The sequence below is a fragment of the Oncorhynchus kisutch genome, linkage group LG7 (assembly GCF_002021735.2).
Source record: "Oncorhynchus kisutch isolate 150728-3 linkage group LG7, Okis_V2, whole genome shotgun sequence".
In the NCBI taxonomy this organism is placed as follows: domain Eukaryota; kingdom Metazoa; phylum Chordata; class Actinopteri; order Salmoniformes; family Salmonidae; genus Oncorhynchus; species Oncorhynchus kisutch.
In genome coordinates this window covers 7434762-7458535 of record NC_034180.2, presented here as the reverse complement: position 1 = coordinate 7458535, position 23774 = coordinate 7434762, and the positions used below count along the sequence as shown (strand labels likewise).

At 42.1% G+C, this 23774-nt stretch overlaps 2 protein-coding genes across 2 annotated transcripts in view; both read left to right on the top strand.

The window, feature by feature from the left end:
* The first annotated feature begins 557 nt into the window (after window positions 1-557).
* LOC116374611 (zinc finger protein 473 homolog) lies at window positions 558-14864 on the top strand. The gene is made up of 7 exons (XM_031828164.1): window positions 558-1066; window positions 1469-1599; window positions 1786-1962; window positions 5628-5774; window positions 8554-8665; window positions 8883-8992; window positions 12363-14864. The coding sequence occupies exons 1-7, from the start codon at window positions 808-810 to the stop codon at window positions 13290-13292; spliced, it is 1866 nt and encodes a 621-aa protein (XP_031684024.1). The 5' UTR covers window positions 558-807; the 3' UTR covers window positions 13293-14864.
* A 7243-nt stretch (window positions 14865-22107) lies between these two features.
* The window catches only part of LOC109894759 (early growth response protein 1-like), a 44287-nt gene continuing 42620 nt past the window's right edge, over window positions 22108-23774 (top strand). The window contains exon 1 of the mRNA XM_031828196.1: window positions 22108-22210. The gene's annotated coding sequence lies outside the window, so the exon portion shown is untranslated. The remainder of the gene's footprint in view (window positions 22211-23774) is intronic.

Sequence of the window (23774 nt, the reverse complement as noted above, 5' to 3'; positions counted from 1 at the left end):
GAGTTGGAGGCGTGCGTGGCCACGCAGTCGTGGGTGAACAGGGAGTACAGGAGAGGGCTCAGAACGCACCCTTGTGGGGCCCCAGTGTTGAGGATCAGCGGGGTGGAGATGTTGTTACCTACCCTCACCACCTGGGGGCGGCCCGTCAGGATGTCCAGTACCCAGTTGCACAGGGCGGGGTCGAGACCCAGGGTCTCGAGCTTGATGACGAGTTTGGAGGGTACTATGGTGTTAAATGCTGAGCTGTAGTCGATGAACAGCATTCTCACATAGGTATTCCTCTTGTCCAGATGGGTTAGGGCAGTGTGGTTGAGATTGCATCGTCTGTGGACCTATTTGGGCGGTAAGCAAATTGGAGTGGGTCTAGGGTGTCAGGTAGGGTGGAGGTGATATGGTCCTTGACTAGTCTCTCAAACCACTTCATGATGACGGAAGTGAGTGCTAATGATATATTTCGTTTCCTTAGGGAGAAGGGTTTAATTGGGTAGGGTTAAACTTTAAACCTTCCCTATCTCTGATCCACACTCCAGACGGTGGCGGAAATGCATCATTAAAGTTGGTTGTCAACCGCTATTTGAAAACCACTGAAGAAGAATCGTAAACGGAAGGGAACAGTAACAATTTTCAAGTTAGCGTTTTTTGTTGTTATTTAGACGTTTATTAACACCCTGGAAGTCAATATGCCCCATTGAACTCCACAGCATCGCCTACTTTTACCCCATATTGTGTTTAATTCGCGTTTGAAACAGGACTTGGTTGATAGATGTTATCTAGGTAACGCGGACGTTGACTAGCTAGCTGCTAACAATGGCTAACTGTATGGCTTTTCACACGCAAATAGCCTCCATCATGGAGGTGTTAGCGAATGCAGCCGTGGCAGAAGTCTGTAAACTCGTAGACGACGACTATGCAGTGTTTCGTTTGGAAATAACTCAAAGCCAGAAAGAAAACAGGTCATTGCGGAGGAAACTACAGCTACTGGAACTGAAGGTGGCACGGGACCGCGTCCTCACCAGTCGCCCCAGTAGTGTCAAGATCCTCGACCGGTGCAGAGGAATGACAAGCGGTACATTTTGCAGAAGGTGGAGGCTGCGGGCCGGTCTCCCCGTTCACATCTGCGCATGTGTAACTTTAGATGTGTTAACCACATATGGCTGGTTAACCAGAATTCGGTCTTGATCATTATTTGGATATTAGGCAATACTTCTGATTACTTAGCTAACTTGCAGAAAGACACTATCATATTCTAACCATTCTTGATTTACTGCATTTCCCATTATTTACTCATTGATTATGTTCCATGCATTATATTGTTTTCAATCTATAAATATTATATCAAGAAGCTATGTGAAGTGTTATCTTACATCCTTGCCAATTCTAGACAGTGTCAAAACTGTCAATAGTGTACAATATACCATTGCGCATTGACAGTACCTAACCACCTCTTTCCCCCCAATCGCTCTCTCAGGTGAAGGACATCTTACTGGAGGCCACGGGAGCTTTGTGAAGCCAGCAGGACACAATACATGGAGAGATGACCAACCAATCACTGTTGATGAGGGGAGTGGAACCTCAACCCAGCACGTTATTGTGATAGAGGTTAGTGTAATAGTATTACGTCAGAAAATAAAATGTGGACAGTTTATTTCATAAAGGCTCCCCTCAGCTATTTACTTGCTTACATACTTATTTATCTGCCATAGGGGAGCTTGTGAGACTTCCTTATGACATTGTTATCCAATTCTACTCACGTACTGGTAATAACCTCCCCTCTTCTTATGTCAGTCTGCAGATGCAGAGGCTGCAAGTTCTGGGGTCAAGCAGGAGAGGTCTGTAGGAGAGGAGGACCCAAGACACAGCAAAGACATCCAGACTGGAGTGTCTGGAAAGCACCTTGTAGCCACCAAGGACCTTGCCACCACCACCGTGCCCCAGGCCTGGACCCAACCCAGCATCACAGAGGTCAGTGGAACGCCGAAGGCCGCCCTCAAGTCAGAGATGGACACCGAGATATTAATTGTAACGCAAAGGCTCTTACACACAGGATCTGACCACAGATCAGACCCAGAGAGACTGGGGCTGGGGAGACTGGGCTGTCCTCCTGCTCCCAGCTCAGAGTATTTACCGGTATTTCACCAGAGCCAGAAGACGGTTCATTCCCGTGGAGATGGTGATGCGTTAGACACTGGTGGTGATGATCCGTCTTGTTCTTACACCACAGAGATGGACCCTGGCAACATATCCTTGGGTTTAGAGACACAGACTGATCTGTCCAGAGGGGACTGGAACCGGTACAGTAGTAGTGTATACTCTGAAGGGTGCCTAGATAAGAAAGGGGAAGTTATAGTGGTAGATGAAGTGACTGTGAAAGTGGAGGGTGATGCTTCTCCCATATGGAATGCAGATAGTCACCTAGGAGACGGACACTCACAGGGCAGAGATTTCTTAGATTACAGGGGAAGCTTAGAGACAAATCAAAATGTTGCCTCCCACTCCCCTTTACACACATTCAGGGATCGCAATCCTGCGTCCACATTGATGGCACCTTTCACTTTACACAGCCATGTCCTTTCCGATCAGGTATTGAACTCAAACGACAGGGCTAGAGTCCCGGCTCAGGGAGTGGGAGCCACATCAGGCAATGGTAAAGAGAAACGGTTCCTCTGCATGTTCTGTAACAAAGGATTCAGCTGCCCCCAAAAGCTAGAGATCCACCAGAGGGTCCACACAGGGGTAAAACCCTTCAGCTGTACCCAGTGTCATATGCACTTTTCTGTGGCTGGAAACCTGAAGAGGCACCAGAGGGTCCATACAGGGGTGAAACCCTTCAGCTGTACCCAGTGTCAAATGCACTTTGCTCAGGCTGGTGACCTGAAGAGGCACGAGAGGGTCCACACAGGGGAGAAACCCTTCAGCTGCCCCCAGTGTGAGAAGAGGTTCTCCCGTCAGCACCAGCTGAAGATGCACCTGAAGGTCCACACGGGAGAGAGGTCGTTCACCTGTACACACTGCAGGAAGAGGTTCTCAGAGAGGAGCTACCTCAGGATACACCAGCAGAAAAACCATTCCACTCAATAACATAGGAAGTAACCATTCCATTTAATAGCTTCTGACAAAGATGCATTTACTGTTATCAGCTAAAAAGACCCACAGATGCATTTGGAATAACAAGAGTAACAGATTTCAGTATATATTGCAATAAGGCATAAAATGCATTTGTAAAGTATTCTTAAAGTATTCTGACCCCTTGAGTTTTTCTACATTTTGTTACTTATTCTAAAATGGATTCAATCAAAACTAATCTATACACAATAATGCATAATGACAAAGCGAAAACAGGTTTAGAATTTTTTGCAAATGTATTGTCAGGCCTTTATGGTAGAGTGACCAGGCGGAAGACACTCCTCAGTAAAAGGCACATGACAGCCCACTTGGAGTTTGCCGAAAAGGCACCTAAAGACTCTCAGACCATGAGAAACAAGATTCTCTGGTCTGATGAAACCAAGATTGAACTCTTTGGCCTGAATGCCAAGCGTCACGTCTGGGGGAAACCTGTCACCATCCTAACGGTGAACCATGGTAGTGGCAGCATCATTCTGTGGGGATGTTTTTCAGCCATCAGGATCAAGAAAGATGAACGGAGCAAAGTACAGAGAGATCCTTGATGAAAAACTGCTCCAGAGCGCCCAGGACCTCGAACTGGGGTGACGGTTCACCTTCCAACAGAACAATGACCCTAAGCACACAGCCAAGACAACGCAGGAGTGGCTTTGGGACAAGTCTCAATGTCCTTGAGTGGCCCAGCCAGAGCCCGGACTTGAATCTGATCAAACATCTCTTGAGAGACCAGGAAATAGCTGTGCAGCGATGCTCCCCATCCAACCTGACAGAGCTTGAGAGAATCTGCAGAGAGAAACGGGAGAAACGCCCCAAATACAGGTGTGCCAAGCTTGTACCTTCATACCCAAGAAGACTCGAGGCTGTAATCACTGCCAAAGGTGCTTCAACAAAGTACTGAGTAAAGGGTCTGGATACTTATGTAAATGTGATATTAGGGGTTTTTATATAAAGTTTGCAGAAATGTAAAAAAAAATTAAAAGGGTTTGTTTTGTCATTATGGTGTATTGTGTAGATTGTGGGGAAAAAAACAATTGAATTCATTTTAGAACAGGGCTGTAGCGTAATAAAATGTGGGAAAAGTGAAGGGGTCTGAATACTTTCTGAATGCACTGTAAGCCTAAAGTCTGTTTCAAATTGTGTTTGTACTGTATAGACTATATCATGTTCATGAAAGCATATTACATTACTTAAATTCAACTGCTTAATTTTTTTCCCAATACACTTTTTTAATGAGAAAATGAATGCAGTTCATCAAGTTCATGCTGATTTTTGTTGTTGTTGTTGAGACGTGTTTTCATATGTTGTATTTAACTTGTTTGTTTAATAAACACAAAAATGGGACTTTTCATTCTGACATTCATTGAGACTCCCTTTAATATAAATCAGATCTGATCTCACCCTATTCTGCTTTTAAAACCAATAACACGGTTCATCACTAGTTAAGTCAGTCATAATTATTGTTAAACCCCACCTATTTCTACAATTTCTCTTAATTTGATTTTAAATCTAACCATAATACTAACCTCATGCCTAAACTTAAATTAAGACCAAAAAGCAAATGTTGAATTTTCATTCATTTTTATGGTTAATTGTGACTGTGTTAACTATTAATGACAAATATACACTTACTAAATATACCTACACTAACACCTACTGTACATGTCAAAATAGTTTAGTCAGGTTTGTCTGATGACTTGCCATATCATAGCTGACATCTTTACCCACAACATATGTATGTCCACCATGATGGGTTTAACAGCAATGAAGTCATTATGTAACTACAGTGTAGGACTCAAATGTAGTGGGGATGGATAAACACTCGATGTTGGAAGTGTGTTTATCTGTGTACGCACCTGAATTTTTTATTCAAACGGGAAACTAGAAAGTGACAAACCGAGCAGCGTTGCAGTTCTTGACACAAACTGGTGCGCCTGGCACCTACTGCCACACCCCGTTCAAAGGCACTTTCACCCTCTGAATGGCACACATACACAATCCATGTCTCCGTTGTCTCAAAGCATAAAATGACTTATTTAACACTGATTGAAAGTGACGTCAATAAGGGATCAGACTTGACCAGGTGAAAGCTATGATCTCTTTTTGACGTCACATGTTAAATACACTTCAAATCAGTATTAATGAAGTGGAGGAGACAAGTTAAAGACTCTTTAGTACACATAACATCCGATCTCCCCCTATTCGCATACACCTGACAGTGCTTTATAACCAATATACACTTACTAAATATACCTACACATACCCACACACAAACAAACACCTACTTTACACGTCAAAATAGTTTAATCAGATTTGTCTGATGGTGACTTTTGACTATTTCCCCACAACATATTTATGTCCACCATGATGGGTTTAACAACAATGAAGTCATTCTGTAACTACAGTAGGACTCAAACGTAGTGGGGATGGATATACACTGTGTTTATTATCTGTGTGTACCTACCTGAGGAGTGTATGTCTGTGTAATCTGTGTCACCTCTCTCTTCAAGGAGGATGAGGAGGTACTGCTGGTGAAGGAGGAGGGCCTGGGGAACCCTGAGGAGACCATGGTCATGGAGGACAACCAGACTACACCACCTCCTGAACCCACAGAGGAACCAGCTGAGCAGCACAGGACCACACACAGTCTCACTGAGGTGAGCCCATTGTGAACTACTGTCTGAATTATATTTGGTCAGGGTCCGTATTCACAAAGCTTTTTTATTTATTTTTTAATTAACAATGATTTATTTCAAACGTCAGGATTTCCGTTAGGAAAATGTGGCACCGGACAATGTAACCTTGAAGATTTATTTACCGTCCATTTGAGAAAATTACTGGACCCATATGCCGTGGGTGCATAACCCATTAATATCCACCCACGTTGCTCAGAATGACATAAATCACATTTAGATTGTTATGTTCTGTTAATTACTGATGTCCCCTTTAAGGATGGAGCACCCTTGGTCATGCGCAGTATTGTTCTATGTTATTCTGGTACTAACTAGTTTGAGTAAATGTGAAGCTCCAGTTCAGAGTCTTTCTTATTACATAAATAAGTACTAAGTGTTAAGACACTACATAGATTATGGTAATGCATCTTAACAGAACATGCAACTCATGTAATGAAGCAGCCAAGAAAACAACATTTTCAAACATTTGCCAAAATGCAATTTGTGGGAAAACACCATTGCTAATATGGTTAGGATTGTGGCGTCTGGACAATAAAAGAAAGTTGATATGAAAACCAATAGAAAAGGAGATAAATGGCATAGTGGTGGGTCCAATAAGAAAAGAAAATGCAAAATAAATTAGCCAAAATTATATATACTGAACCAAAATATAAAATGCAACATCTAAAGTGTTGCTCCCATTTTTCATTAGCTAAAATAAATGATTCCAGAAATGTTCCATACGCACAAAATTAGTTTATATTCCTGTTAGTGAGCATTTCTCCTTTGCCAATATAATCCATCCACCTGACATGTGTGGCATATCAAGAAGCTGATTAAACAGCATGACCACTACACAGGTTCACATTGTGCTGGGGACAATAAAAGGCCATTCTAAAATGTGCCGTTTTGTCACACAACACAATGCCACAGATGTTTTGAGGGAGTGTGCAATTGGAATTGACAGGTTCTAAATGAACCTTATAAGCCACTCCCCTTGCTTTGGGTGAGTAAGATGTTAAATGTATTTCTCCATCCCAATCTTTTAAAATTTCTTCCATGTCTTGCCCCATTAAATGAGTTTCTTGCAACAGAGCCATGACCAATGTTCCCTCAAAAAAAATTGGGCACTGAGCAAATTTCAGGTCTGCTGAGTGCAAACTTGAGCATTAAAAATTCTGTGCAATTTCCAGCACGCCGATACTCTGAACACTGAGGCTGTACCTGCTTTATGGTACGGTTTAACAGTGGCCATTTAGGCTACTGTGGCTATTTGATCATAATGTAGACCTACCAGAGTGGCCTACCATCAAAAACAATGGAGAAAATGCATCCCATAACATTTTAACATGTTAATAGCTATTCTATCATTCAGCCTACAGTAACAGCCAACGTGTGGTGTTCAATGCCTACATTCCATGAGAAAAACATGCAGGGCCTGACATTAACCTGTTTATCCACTTGTCCTTCAGACAAGGAGGTGACTGAAAATGTTGTGTTTGATGCAAGAAACCACTTTACAAAATAAAAAGCATTATTATTCCCATACCATTATTACAGAGAATCACACAAACGATGCTACCCTCTGCCTATTGTCTACTTAGCTTATTAGGGCTCCCGAGTAGCGCAGCGGTCTAAGTGACTGCATCTCAGTGCTAGAGGCATCACTACAGACCCTGGCTCGATTCCAGGCTGTATCACAACCGACCGTGATTGGAGTCCCATAGGGCGGCGCACATTTGGCCCAGTGTCGTCCGGGTTAGTCTCGGGGATCTGCTGGACATGCAGCTGAGGGAACATTAGCTATGACACATTTGAATTTATTTAGGTAATTTAATATTTGTTTCCTTTTAATGCGATGTGCCATAAACTTCACATTCCATGAAATGATGTTCAATTCAGAAAATGAATTCTGTGTATTGGCCATGGGAAAAAAAATATAGATAAAAAAATTAATGGCTGTAGTACCATAGGATGAACCATAGAGTGGGCTCTTATGCCGCGTTAAAAACAACTCGGAACTGGGAACTCGGAAATCTCAGACTTCCGATTTAAGTGCGTCCAAAGCAATTGGGAACTCTGGGGGAAAAACGAGCTCTGACTGGGAAAAATCATCGGTCATCCAACCCGGAATTCCAACTCGGGTCTCTTTCTAGAGCTCCGACTTTCCGACCTGAATATCACCGATGTCATGATTTGACCTCATATTTTTTCGAGTTCCCAATTGTTTTGAATGTGGCATCAGAGTCGGAGTGATCTAGGATCCTTTTTTCCTTTAAGATAATAATGAATAAGATTAGTTGGAAAGATCCTAGATCAGCACTCCTACTCTAAGACTCTTTGTGAATAAGGACCCAGGTCTTGATTTATTTTGTATTAAGTGTGGTACCATGCCTTTGAATTATCAAACCATTAAAGGGAAGTTAGAGGTAATTTTGTGAACCAGTGCTAACTTGCTTAGCGGCAAACACTGGTAGTCTTCCGGTACAGCTAGCAAGCTAGTTAGCATTGGTTGGCTGAATTACCTCTTAACTGCCTGCATACTGGACACAGAGACAATAATGGTATCCACGAGTTCATCTGATTCATCTCTTTAAAGAGTGTCACGTAATCAAATCAACTAACAGGTTTGCATCGTATCAAGTCAACTAACATGTTTGCATAGTAGTCATGGCAATCCCTCATTGCTCAATCAGAAGATTGTCCATAGCAGGGTGCTCATATCAGATTTCTTGATCCAACATCCTCTCACTATCTCTTACAGTCAGTAGACATGGAGAATGGGAAGCCTGATCTGCTGATAGTCAAAGTGGAGACAATAGAAGACGAACCAGAGAGCATTGATCTGCTGAGTGGACTAAAGATGGGGGAGCAAGGTAAGAGAGAAATACATATAGCCTACACACAGTACAGATCTTCAATGGGAATAGTGATGCATCTGGTTATTATTGTCTTAATTTATAAAATACAATCAATACAACTTATGTTCACACACACCATTTATGTACTTGACCAGGACATTGACTCAAACTCCATATTTAGAGTTTTCTCTGCCATGTTTGTAAATGTCTATTTTGTAACTTCTTCCTGCAGGTGGTTGGCTGGAGCCTAACAAGGGAGACTGGGCAGTCATCTTGGAATCCCAGACGGGCGCAGCCAAGGGCCCAGGGGACCACATCACTGAGCAGGGCGAGATAGTGGAGGTCAGTGGATGGTACAGCGTCCTCAACTCTGGGCTGGGGAACAACACTATTAGCCACAACCCCCCAAAATATTCCTAGTAGTCTACACACAATACCCCATAATGCCAAAGTGAAAACAGGTTTTTAGAAATCTTTGTAAATGTAATACAAATAAGAAACAGATACCTTATTTATATAAGTATTCAAACCCTTTGTTATTAGACTCGAAATTGAGCTCAGGTGCATTCTGTTTCCATTAACTTCTCTAGGGTAGGAATTTTGGATGAAAAGCGTGCCCAAATTAAACTGCCTTCTACTCAGGCCCAGAAGATAGGTATAATTGGTAGATTTGGATAGAAAACACTTGAAAGTTTCCAAAACTATTAAAATGGTGTCTGTGAGAATAACAGAACTGATTTGGCAGGCGAAAACCTGAGAAAAATCCATTCAGGAAGTAGGATTTTTTGTTGTGGTTGTAGTTTTCTATTCAATGCCATTACAGTATCCATTGACTTAGGACTCAAATTGCAGTTCCTATGCCTTCCACTAGATGTCAACAGTCTTTAGAAATTTCAGTTTCAGGCTTGTATTCTGAAAAATGAGGGAGTAAGAGCAGTCTGAATGAGTGGACCCTGCTGTGTCACAGAACTTTTTCATGCGCTTGACCGAGAGAGTGCCTTTGTTTACCTTTTATATTGACGACGTTATTGTCTGGTTGAAATATTATTGATTATTTAGGCTAAAAACAACCTGAGGATTGAATATAAACATTGTTTGACATGTTTCTATGAACTTTACGGATACAATTTGGATTTTTTTGTCTGCCTGTTGTGACTGCGTTTGAGCCTGTGCAGGACTGATAAAGCGTGTGCGAGCAAGGAGGCCTACAAACCTGACTTAGTTACACCAGCTCTGTCAGGAGGAATGGGCCAAAATTCACCCAACTTATTGTGGAAAGCTTGTGTAAGGATACCTGAAATGTTTGACCCAAGTTAAACAATTTAAAGGCAATGCTACCAAATACTACTTGAGTGTATGTAAACTTCTGACCCACTGGGAATGTGATGAAAGAAATAAAAGCTGAAATAAATTATTCTGACATTTAACATTCTTAAAATAAAGTGGTGATCCTAACTGACCTAAGACAGGGAATTCTTATGAGGATTATATATCAGGAATTGTGAAAAACAGAGTTTAAATGTATTTGGCTAAGGTGTATGTAAACTTCAACTGTACCTACACGTCTATGTCAAAGATAATAAAACAAAAACACTATAGTACTACAGTATTTTATATTATAGTTAACTGTGTATACTACAGGAAATACTACAGTAAAGTCAGCAAAAACACTACAGTGAATACTATAGTATTTATTACCATACTATGGTACTTTTTCATGTGGGGGACCAGGATGAGACATAGATTTGGTCCGCGGGGACGGGGAGGTGTCCGTATGCAGCTGGAGAGAACAGACTTGGCTTGCTCCTTCCTGCTCCTATAGTTGTGATTCAGAGAGAATGATGGCGCCCCAACAGGTGCTGCCTTCAGCCTGCCTTCTATAGGATATATCAACTGGAACATGGATCCTGGGACAACACAGACACTCCCTGGTCTTTGTCCTCCTCACACTCTCCTAATGTTATACCAGATCTCAGACAATGCCAGTGCCTCAACACTAAATGGCTACACAAGTCCATAGACAAATGACAGTAGTAGAGATGTAAATCAGTAAAGGTGGCTGCGCCAAAGACAAGCACTTCCCGTGTTCATTCTGTGAGAAAGCCTTCAGCTTCCCCAAACAGGTGGAGATCCACCAGAATGCACATGGGGAGAACCGTTCAGCTGCCACCTGTGCGGGGACAGTTTTTCCGACTTGTTCAACCTGGAGAGGCACGGGAGAAACCCTACAGCTGCCCCCAATCTGAGAATAGGTTCCCCCACCAACACCAGCTGAAGATGCACCTGAAGGTCCACACTGGAGAGAGACCGTTTGCCTGTACTCACTGCAGGAAGAGTTTCTCAGAGAGGAGCTACCTCAGGATACACCAGCAGAAAATGAACACGGCACATGAGTATAGTGACATGTAATGTAGTACTAGTTAGTTCATTCTGTCATTTTGGATGTAGAGGGAACTGGATGAGAAGAACTGAGGAAAGAATGAGTATGATGAGGCAGAGTAGATGATAAGGTGATGGTTGTTGTGATGGTGTCTGTAAAAATGATTCACTAATGAAAGTGACACTGTGTCCCTATAGGTTTATACCTTTATAATGGTGAAATGATCGTGCCTTAAAGGCTCAGTGCAGTCAAAAACTTGAGATATTTAGATATATTTTCTCACTGAGGTTAGAATAATACTTTGAAATTGGGAAAATTATAATACCCTTTTAGTGTAAGAGCTGTTTTGGTGGGATAGTTTTGGCCCTGCCTGGTGACAGCACCAGGTGGTAAATTAGTGTATAGACCAATAAGAGAGCGCCAAACCTCTCTGCCAACAACAGCTAGTTTTCCCCTCACCACTCCCAGACAGTCCTAGTTCAATTCTTGCTTGAGAAATTGCTCTTTGCTAAGAAGCTATTTTTGTTTCTTTTTGACCTTTTGAAAACAATCACAGTAAGGTACTTAGTTGTTAACCAGAAATGATTCGATACTGAGATTAAAAAACGGCTGCATTGGACCTTTAATTAATGTTCACTGGACATAAAGTAGTGACGCTGTGTGTAATCTTTTTTTATTTTTTTTATTTTACCTTTATTTAACCAGGCAAGTCAGTTAAGAACACATTCTTATTTTCAATGACGGCCTGGGAACAGTGGGTTAACTGCCTTGTTCAGGGGCAGAACGACAGATTTTGTACCTTGTCAGCTCGGGGGTTTGAACTCACAACCTTCCGGTTACTAGTCCAACGCTCTAACCACTAGGCTACCTGTCATGCTGAACCTTTTCCAAACTATTCCAAAATTAATTTGATCAAAGAGAAGTTACCAGATTTACAGGAAGTGTTACCATAGTGAATAAAGTTATTCTACTTCACATGTATCGTTTTGTGTAATAAAAGTACAACATTATGTGAGTGTATGACCATTTTGTTGAATTTAAATACAAAATTGACTCTGTGCTGACTGACTTGGTTATTTTTGTATTATTGCCGGGACTGAGTTTCTCTTATCTCAGTCGAACCAAAACATTTTACTTAATTCTTGAATCAACACGTGGACATTTTTTTTTTTATATTAAACTTGAATGGGTCAATATTGTTAGGTCCTTAAATCACAGTGTTAAAGATAGGCTTGACTGTGGTTAACATTTTATAATATCATGTTTCTGTGTGTATAGCAAAGACTTTCTTATATAAACATTTATGTTCTTCTGTACAATTTGTATTTACAGTCTGCAGTCCATGAGGACCTGCTGATGTCCGGTGGTGCTGACGGGAGAGACTGGACCTCTGTAGCGGCTGGTCACAAACCCTGGCACCAGATCAGAACCCTGGATCAGGAGCTGTCACTGTTCCTTCCCGAGTCGCAACTAGGACCAAACCAAGAGGGACAGAGACTCCACCACCACACAGAACACAAGCAGTGGACAGGTGGACTGAACAACCTCAGTCCTGGTGGTCATCAGAGAGACAGAGGCTCCAGTCAGGGATCCAGTCTGCAGCCCAGACCCTTCTCTTCACAGTCTCAGTGCAGGGATGAAGCAGGGCCTGGGGCTGATAGAGATAGACCCTCCTGTTCCTATGATACAAACACTACAGTATCCATGATGAACAGAGCAGGTCACCCTGGGCGTCAGCCTTCACAGAGCGTGGTGGGAGACCCCCCTGGTGGTGGTCTTTCAGGAAGTCTGTCTTCAGGGTCTCGTCTAATGCCTGGTGACTGGGTTCATAGAAAGCCTGGGTCTAGCCTTCCTCAGCTACCTCATGGTTACCCCACAAATACAGACAGGGTCAGGATGGACGTTCACCACGAGAAGTACCTAGCCTATAACACAGCACACAATCCCAACAACATTCAAACAATGGCTAGAGGTCAAGGAGGGAGCTCAAAGACTAACCACCTGAGGGCGGTGGCTCCTGCTTCTACCTCCTCTGGTGTCATTGGGTCACAACGTGGGAGGCCGAGCATTAGGACGGACGCCGACAAGCCGTATGCCTGCCTCACATGTGGGAAGCGTTTCGCTGAGGCAAACTATGTGAAGAAGCACCAGACTGTTCACACCAAGGAGAGGCCCTTTAAGTGTAAGCTGTGTTACAAGAGCTTCTCCTTCCAGAATAACCTTATCAGACACAGGAGTGTCCACAATGGGAAGAAATCATAGAAGTTTTACGCAGGGGATATCTGGGAACCATTGTTTAGCTGACATACACTACATGACCACTATGTGGACACCCCTTCAAATTGGTGACAGGTGTTTACAATCGAGCACACAGACATGCAATCTCCAAAGACAAACATTGGCAGTAGAATGGCCCATACTGAAGAGCTCAGTGACCTTCAACATGGCACCATCATAGGATGCCTCCGTTCCAAGAAGTCAGTTATTCACGTTTCTGCCCTGCTAGAGCTGCTCCGGTCAACTTTAAGTGCTGTGATTGTGAAGTGGAAATGTCTAGGAGCAACAACAGCTCAGCCACGAAGTAGTAGGCCACACAAGCTCACAGAACGGGACTGGCGAGTGCTGAAGATCGTAGCTCATAAAAATGGTCTGTCCTCTGTTGCAACACTCACTACCTAATTCCAGACTGCATCTGGAAGGAAGAACTGTTTGTCGGGAGCTTCATGATATGGGTTTCCATGGCTGAGCAGCCGCACACCAGCCTAAGATCACCATGCGCAATGCCAAGCGTCGGCTGGAGTGGTGTAAAGCACGCCGCCATTGGACTCTGGAGCAGTGGAAATGCGTTCTCTGGAGTGATGAATCTGGCAGTCCAATGTGTGAATCTGTGTTTTGCGGATGCAGGGAGAACGCTACCTGCCCGAATGCATAGTGCCCACTGTGAAGTTTGACGGAGAGGGAATAATGGTCTGTGGCTGTTCATGGTTTGGGCTCCTTAGTTCCAGTGAAGGGAAATCTTAACGCTACAGCATGCAATGACATTGTATACAATTATGTGCTTTGTGGCAACAGTTTGTGGAAGGCTCTTTCCTGTTTCAGCATTACAATGCCCCTGTGCACAAAGTGAGGTCCATACAGAAATGGTTTATCAAGATCGGTGTGGAAGAACTTGACAGGCCTGCATAGATCCCTGACCTCAACCCCTTAGAACACCTTTGGGATGAATTGGAACACCGATTGCGAGCCAGGCCTAATCGCCCAACATAGGTGCAGGACCTCACTAATGCTTTTGTGGCTGAATGGAAGAAAGTCCCTGCAGCAATGTCCCAACATCTAGTGGAAAAGCCTTCCCAGGAGAGTGGAGGCTGTTAATACAGCAAAGGGGGGGACCAACTCCATATTAATGCCCATGATTTGGGATTGAGATGTTCAACGAGCAGGTGTCCACATCCTTTTGTCATGTAGTGTATTATAGTTATGTGTAGTGTATTGGGGTAAGAGGGTTTTTTGGATTACTAGGTCCCTCATTTGAGCCTCTGGGTACACTCATATTCTTACATGATACAGACTTGTTTGGTGTGCTAGCATAGCCAAAACACTGTCATTGAAGTGTAACAACATGTCCCCTCTGAATTTGGTTTTGCCTATGTTCTATTCAAAACAAATATGTCTCCCCCCCAACATTATTCGGCATAATCAGGTGGTACCTGTTCCTTTATGTACTAAAAAAATAGGTGATCAAATCTGTTAATAAATGAGAAATCATGTTGTCATTGCCCTTTTTATTTGCCTGTGTATCATTTAGAATAAAAATTGGCCTCGGCTTCCTTCGAACCTATAGGTTTCTGTCCTTGACACTGATGGGGTCTAACCAGCCAATTCTTATTAGGTCATTTACTGTAATTTTTCCACCACATTTGTAGTGAAAGAAAGTGACCGGTCAGCCATATTGGCACTCCCTAGTATGAATGAATGGAATCCTACACTATTTCAATTACATGTATTACTTCTTTTTTTTGTGGGGAGAGTAACATTAGTCACCTGAAAAAATTATACTTCAGGAAAATGCTATATTTTTGTTTTAACTCACATATTCATTTAAAAGTATGAATTAAGGGGTCTGTAATATACAAAACCTGGCAAAAATGAATGTAGATAATAATAAATATTTCTGTAGCTTCCAAAATATTTTTTACAATGAAGGAGGCACGGTGCCTTCAACACGGCAGGTAGCCTAGTGGTTAGAGCGTTGGGCCAGTGAACGAAAGGTTGCAAGATCGAATCTCCGAGATGACAAGTTAAAAATCTGTCATTCTGCCCCTGAACAAGGCAGTTAGGCCGTCATTGTAAATAAGAATTTGTTCTTAATTGACTTGCCTAGTTAAAGGTTAAAAATAAATTAATAAACACAGCGCCCCCTACAGTATTCTAGAGTGCGTTCGTAAATTTAGTCTGGCTATCTACTCCAATTTCCAGAGCACTTTCGTCTGACAGTGTGCTAGAGCACAGAATATGAATTTACTAACACGCAACACCCGATGAATATGATGTTTAATCGTTATCTCAGCTTTTCATTTCCTTAACTGGTCATACTGATTCAGTGGTGATTTTAGCATGTACATCTTGGTGGGGCAAACAAAAAGAAATTGGTGGGATGCATGCCAGCAAAGCCAATAGACAACACTAAACAATACATTCATTGCAATATAAAGGTGACAAAGGTGCCCACAAACTGTTAGGGCCTACATAAAGCTGTCCCAACAGCAGTCCCAACACCTTACCACTACTACACCTGGCTATCAGCTGAGCCTCGTCTGGCAACGAAACAGTTAATTCAACCTCATTTACTGCCTTTAAAAAAAACATAGCTGATATGGCTGACTTGCTTAAACAAGTGTGGTTTCTACTGACAACTGAGATGTACAAACACTGACATAAGGGGACGACAAGCATCGAAGAGGCAATCCGTAATTTCAATTAAGACATTAATGAGCGAGCAAGGATGAATGTAGTCAATATAACTATTTGTTCAGCACTTTCAAAATGTACAGCGACAGAATTCAGAACATGGGCCGTTCTTAGTGTTCTCCCTGTACACCAAGTCAGAACTGTAGGATAAATAAAGGGGGCATTTAAGCAGGCAATGAAAGCTCTTACAATATTCAATTATTAGATTTCTCTAAAACAGGTTATAAAACATGTGCACCACCAAGTCAGAACAGTAGGTGAAATTTTAAAAAGTTATTAGGGTGAAGCATATGGGCTACTAACAGCTTACTACACAACATACACTTAGTATCACTTTCTTAGCTACAGTATACATATCTCCCTGGCATATTACATCATTTATGCAGCAGCATACAAGACATTTTTGTACTCACCTTGTGCTGTTCTCACTTGAACAGGAAGGCGGCGTGGCGGTCTTTCGTAGGCAAATTTTGGCAAAGTCTGTGATTATCTGGATTTATGGTGCTTTCAAGACAACTGGGAACTCTGAAAAAAACTAGGTTGAATCATGACGACGTCAGTGATCTTCAGGTCGTAGCTCTAAAAAGAGACCCGAGTTCCCAACTTACAATTCCGAGTTGGATGACCGTTCAAAATGTATTTTCCCATTCCGAGCTCATTTTTTCCTGAGTTCCCAGTTGTCTTGAACTCACTGAAGTCAGATTCCCAGAGTTAAGTTGTTTTGAGTGCGGCAGAAATTATGCTGGATTGACAGCATGGCCAATGTTGAATGTTATAATTTTATGCATGGAAAAGAGACCTTTAAACCGACAATTGGGACCACACACCCACCCCACTGAATAGCAGGCTAGTGATTGCTTTGCAATGCTTGCGGATAGCCACTGATTCCTTCCAAACCACTCCTTTGAAATTTCCAACTTGAGTAATGTTTATGTCCAAAGGCCGATGAGTACCGATACGTTTTATCTATAGTTTCTCATCATTATTTCTCTTCATATGACAAGGAGTAAAAAGGATTTGCCAGTAGATTGTCGACTTGATTCATGATGACTGCTAGATTTTGATAGTATGATGTTGACATGATCAGTCCAATCAAAGCTACTGTAGATATAACGTGATTTGATGTAATTTTATTTGCGGCCAATGACCTTGAGCCTTCTTGGAAGGGCACTTCTAATGTAACTCTATGGCAGCAACCAAGGTGCTTGCATTTTTGAGCCCTTAGATTTGGCAGTGACATAGTGTCCCCATGAGTGACATAACACTGAGTCAATCACGAAGAAACTAGAGAATATTACCAACCCCTACACTCTGTATTTTAAGCTGGCTTCCCCACCACCACAGAAAGCACTTAGCTAGACTGAAACACCTGCATTTTGGAGGTGACTTACTCAAGAAAAAAAAAAGAGACTGTATGGATGTTTTATTAACTCAATGATTTTGTATAATATTTTACATTGTTTGAAACTAATGTGACACGTATTAATGCCAAAATAACATGCAAAAAACCTATTTATTTTTAGCTAAAAATGTGGGGCTAAACATGCCACCATATCCTGTCTAAGATCAACATAACCCAGAGCCAGATTTCTCATAACCATGATACGAGTTTATCTGGGTTATTGTAAACGGGACGTGATGTTTATATGCGTCAACTCAAAAACAATACTTTAGTTTCTTCAATAATAATGGGATATTGCATGTACATGGGTAGCGATAAAGTTAACTATTTTGAGCAGAAGAAATATGAGTAGCATATGCATAACCATGGTAGTAATTGAAAGGGAACACTGGAGATTATGGGGAAATGCAGACTAAAGGTGAGGACACAAGACTGAATCCAAATATTACACTAGATTTTATGTGCATTTTACTTTTACTGTACTTTTTACAACATTTGTCAAATGGAATCTTATGACTCAAGGAAAGAGCTTTCAAATATCCAATGCATATTTTTTTTTGCTCTCCTTGCTTGGCCATTGAGTAATTTAAGCTTGGAACACAGCTCTAAATCCCCACCATCACATCACTGTTGTTCACTGTCATGAGAATTTTCAATCACAATGATAATAACTAACCATCAATAGCTTTGACCAATCCCCGAAGTTTATAAGACCATGGGTTTAATAATAATTAGGCAAAGACTCAGCTTATGCAAAAGGTTAGTACAGTTTATTCACGAGAACGTTCTGAAGTCATCCATTTTATACCTTGCTCCTTACTTACGCACATACTTCCACAAAAACAGTAGATATCCTACACACATACATACACACGAACAGGAGATGAGTTGTATTCTTCTCCAGAGTTCTCACCACTGTGTATCACTACCCATTCCCCCGAGATTAGGGAAACCTTGAGAAGTACTCCCTGTCCTATCATATGTTTCTCAGAGTTCTAGCCAGGTCGGATCAACCACAGTTGAATTGTTCTCTGTATTTTCTTAGGCACACACATTTCTCTCCCTCCCAGTCCAACCTAGTTGGACTTTGGTTTAATACTTTAAATATTCCTTATAAATGCTACATAAACTATAATCCCTAATGGTGAAGTTTCAGGGTAGAATTATTTAACCATTATCTTTAAACATATAAATTATTTTATCATTTACGCGATCCAAAAACGGTCCATTAAAAGCTTATCATATTGCCAAAAATACCTAGATAAATTATAAAATACTGTAGGCTCTTCATAAGGCATAACACAAGGCCTGGTGAAGTGTTATATTAAGTGTGTTTTGTTTTTATAGATCTTCAGCTGGGCCAAGGATCTGACATTCACCATTATGTCACAATAAGCGCAAAGACCTGATACTGATCCTGGTTTCCGGTGCAGAAATGGCTGTTTATATAATCTCATTACACCTTAAAAATGCCTAATTTGGAGTTGCCGAAATGGCGCCACAGCCTTCCCAAGTTTGTCTCATCCCATTTTATTTCCCCATCTTGTCACACATTGGACTTGGATAAGTGGTGTAGTGCTATTAAGAGGTTTAGAAGTCTTTTTCAAAGAATGAGAATACATTACTTTTTTTATTTTATCTAAGGCATCTGTAACCAACAGATGCATGTCTGTATTCCCAATCATGTGAAATCCATAGATTAGTGCCTAATAAATCTACTTCAATTGACTGATTTCCTTATATGAACTGTAACTCAGTTAAATATTTGAAATTGTTGCATGTTGAGGTAAAAAAAAATTGTTTAGTGTATATACAGACCAAAAATATAATACGCAACATGCAAACAGTTCTAAGATTTTACTGAGTGACAGTTCGTAGAAGGAAATCAGTCAATTGAAATATACTCAGCATTAAAAGAAACTTCCTCTCACTGTTATTTTCAGCAAACTTAACGTGTAAATATTTTATGAACATAACAAGATTCAACAACTGAGACATAAACTGAACAAGTTCCACAGACATGTGACTAACAGAAATGGCATAATGTGTCCCAGAACAAAGGGTGGGTCAAAATCAAAAGTAACAGTCAGTATCTGGTGTGGCCACCAGCTGCATTAAGTACTGCAGTGCATCTCCTCCTCATGGACTGCACCAGATTTGCCAGTTCTTGCTGTGAGATGTTACCCCACTCTTCCATCAAGGCACCTGCAAGTTCCCGAACATTTCTGGGGGGAATGGCCCTAGCCCTTACCCTCCGATCCAACAGGTCCCAGACGTGCTCAATGGGATTGAGATCCGGGCTCTTCGCCGGCCATGGCAGAACACTGACATTCCTGGCTTGCAGGAAATCACGCACAGAACGAGCAGTATGGCTGGTGGCATTGTCAAGCTGGAGGGTCATGTCAGGATGAGCCTGCAGGAAGGGTATCACATGAGGGAGGAGGATATCTTCCCTGTAATGCACAGCGTTGAGATTGCCTGCAATGACAACAAGCTCAGTCCGGTGATGCTGTGACACACCGCCTCAGACCATGATGGACCTTCCACCTCCAAATTGATCCCGCTCCAGAGTACACGCCTCGGTGTAACGCTCATTCATTCGACGATAAATGTGAATCCGACCATCTCCCCTGGTGAGACAAAACCGCGACTCATCAGTGAAGAGCACCAGTCCTGTCTGGTCCAGTGACGGTGGGTTTGTGCCCATAGACAACGTTGTTGCCGGTGATGTCTGGAGAGGACCTGCCTTACAACAGGCCTACAAGCCTTCAGTCCAGCCTCTCTCAGCCTATTGTGGACAATCTGAGCACTGATGGAGGGATTGTGCGTTCCTGGTGTAACTCGGGCAGTTGTTGTTGCCATCCTGTACCTGTCCAGGTGTGGTGTTCGAATGTACCGATCCTTTGCAGGTGTTGTTACACGTGGTCTGCCACTGCGACTGAAGCGCTGACACTGAAGCGCTGTCTTAGGCATCTCACAGTACGGACATTGCAATTTATTGCCCTGGCCACATCTGCAGTCCTCATGCCTCCTTGCAGCATGCCTAAGGCACGTTCACGCAGATGAGCAGGGATCCTGGGCATCTTTCTTTTGGTGTATTTCAGAGTCAGTAGAAAGGCCTCTTTAGTGTCCTAAGTTTTCATAACTATGACCTTAATTGCCTACCGTCTGTAAGCTGTTAGTGTCTTAACGACCATTCCACAGGTGCATGTTCATTAATTGTTTATGGTTCATTGAACAAGCATAGGAAACAGTGTTTAAACCCTTTACAATGAAGATCTGTGATGTTATTTGGATTTTTACGAATTATCTTTGAAAGACAGGGTCCTGAAAAAGGGCCGTTTCTTTTTTTGCCGAGTTTAGATTCATTAAGCCTTAATCTATGGATTACACATGACTGGTTTCTACATGTCCAAGAGTGAAACGGTCTGAATTTAAAAACAAACAATCTGACAAATCTCTGAATTTAAGAATGACCCAGGGAGCGCTCTGACACCCTGGAGGCAATTTACGAACGGGGGAAGGCGTCTCGCGATAGTACCCTACCAGTCTAACATCAACTTGCTATCACTGAGATGGGAGGGGTGGAAATATTTGAGGTGTCCTAAAAAAATGTGTGCCAAACTGCCAATTAAGGCTGGCTGTGGCATCGATTTAGCCAGCACAGTAGCCTAGTCAGTGGCATATCAATGTTGTATTAAATGCGATGCCCATTGAATGAAAAGTGACTGTGGGAAGCCTGTTTAGGAACATCAATTTATTTAAAAAAAAGATTGCATCTTCCACTTCCTCTGTTGGACCTACAGTAACTGTCAACAACTCCTACTGTGGCTCTATAGCCCTCCCAAGTCACTGGGTAGTAAGTAGGAGTTACACTTAAATCAGATATTTGTTTGTGCTCCTCTATAAACCTTCATCTATATCTGTTATGTGTATTATTATTATTATTATCCCATGATTGCAGTGTTTCCCAGCCCTGATCCTCGAGTACCCCTGGATAAGCACACCTGATTCAACTTGGGAACTAATCATCAAACCCTCAATAAGTTGAATGAGGTGTGTTTGTCCAGGGCTACATTAAAAATAAGTGTACTGTTGGGGTACTCGAGGACCTGGGGCATAGCCTTTTCATTTAACCACACCCTTTAAACTATGATGCCAACCAATAACACTCTTTCTCTTCAGTGTAAACAGACATGAACAGTGGCCATCAACAATTTCCACCTTAGCGTTTTTATGGTTATTATTTTGACCTTTATTTACACCATGGGACTCAAAATATGACTATTTTAACTGCACAGCCTCGCATACTTACCCCAGGTATTGTTTAATTCGCTTTGAAGACATGGCTTGGTTGACAGACATTATTAGGTAACCCTAGCTAGGTGCTGGATAACTATGGTTTTTCACACTCAAATAGCCTCCATCATGGAGCTGCTAGCGAATGCAGCCGTGGCAGAGATCTGTAAACTCGTAGACGCCGACTATGCAGTGTTTCGTTTGGAAATTTCTCAAAGCCAGAAAGAAAACAGGGTATTACGGAGGAAACTACAGCTACTGCAACTGAAGGTGGCACAAGAGCGCATCCTCGACAGTCACCCAGTAGCATCAAGATCCTCGACCGATACAGAGGAATGGCAAGAGGTACATTTTGAAGCTGCTGGGCCTTTCGCCAGTCATATATACTGTAGCTCAGTGCCAGAATACAGGAGCTTTGTGAAGCCAGCGGGACACAATACATGGAGATGACCAACCAATCACTGTTGATGAGGGGAGTAGAACCTCAACCCAGCACATTATCGGGATAGAGGTTAGTTGAATAATGTTGCATAAAAAATGTGTTACTTTTGTAATCAAATGTGGCCTGTTTATTTCAGAAAGGCTCCACTCAGCTATTCACTTGCTTGCATCCCAATTTATCTGCCATAGGGGATCTTGTTGTGAGACTTCCCTATGACATTGTTATCCAATTCTACTCATGTACCGATAATAACCTCCTCTATTCTTGTGCCAGTCTGTAGATGCAGAGGCTGCAGGTCCTGGAGTCAAGCAGGAGAAGACTGAAGGAGAGGTGGAACCACAGCGAAGCAGAGACATGCAGACTCGATTCGCATGGCCACGTCCTTTTCGATCAGGTATTGAACTCAACCAATAGAGCTAAAGCCCAGGTACCTAGCCTTTAACACTGCACACAATCCCAACAACACCCAAAACAATGGCTAGAGGTCAAGACTAACCACCTGAGGGTGGTGGCAGCTGCTTCTATCACCTATGGTGTCATTGGGTCACAACGTGAGTGGCTGAGTGTTCAGACACAAGCTGTACGCCTGCCCCACTTATGGGAAGCGCTTTGTTGAGGCGAGCTATGTGAAGATGCACCAGACCGTTCACACGAAGGAGAGGCCCTTCCAGTGCAAACTTTGTTAGAAGAGCTTTTACTTCCTGACTAATCTTATCAGACATAGGAGTGTCCACAATGGGGAGAAATCATAGCAGTGTGGCTTGAGATGTACACAGGGGATATCTGGGCAACATTCTTTATCTGGCAAATTAAAGTTCTCATGTGAAGTGTCTTGGGCAGGGAATAAAATTAATACCTGCCAAATGTGGGTAGATTTAGGTATTGCCTGGTAAGAATGTCTTTTTCACTAGCCACGTGGGTGGGTGGTCAATTTGCAGGGCTCTACAGTGTGAGCATTACATTCGCATTTGGAAATAAAAATAAGAGTAACAAGTCAAGTATGAGCACATGTGAAAGTTGTGATTTATAACAGAGAAATGCTGCAGTAGCTGTTTTCAAAGTACTTCTGCCATTTTCTTTCATAGCTGCTAATTGCAAAAATAAATACGAATCTATATCTGATAAGGGAATTTATATGTTTAAAGTAATGACTAAAGGATTCCACCCTGAAATCATATAATTGTATGAAATGTGTTAGTAGTCATAATTCCATAATATGTGTGACTAGACCATTGTGTTGCTGTGTAGTGGTGTGAGAGTTGAGAGAACAAACAGGAAAGAGATTCCTTCCAAGGTCCCTCTTATCTGGGGAGGAAAGGAATGGCGAGAAACTGCCAAGGCTGGTAGAAAAGTGATAAACCTGTCTGTGTGTGTGTGTGTGTGTGTGTGTGTGTGTGTGTGTGTGTGTGTGTGTGTGTGTGTGTGTGTGTGTGTGTGTGTGTGTGTGTGTGTGTGTGTGTGTGTGTGTGTATGTATGTATATATATATATATATATATGTGTGTGTTGAGGGGGTTATAAACACTTCAAATTTTGGGTGAATTTAGAGCTCTCTGAATAAAGAACCAACCTTTTGCAGAAATCTGTGACTTTGCCTAATTCTTATTAACCCTAGCTCTACAACCTAGGGGGAA

What these genes read in the sequence shown, in the direction of transcription:
- LOC116374611 (XM_031828164.1), top strand. Translation starts at nt 808, where the DNA reads ATGGCTAACTGTATGGCTTTTCACACGCAAATAGCCTCCATCATGGAG. An exon ending in ACTAAAGATGGGGGAGCAAG is followed by an intron (nt 8,666 to 8,882) that starts GTAAGAGAGAAA and finishes TTCTTCCTGCAG; the next exon opens with GTGGTTGGCTGGAGCCTAAC. An exon ending in AGCAGGGCGAGATAGTGGAG is followed by an intron (nt 8,993 to 12,362) that starts GTCAGTGGATGG and finishes TTGTATTTACAG; the next exon opens with TCTGCAGTCCATGAGGACCT.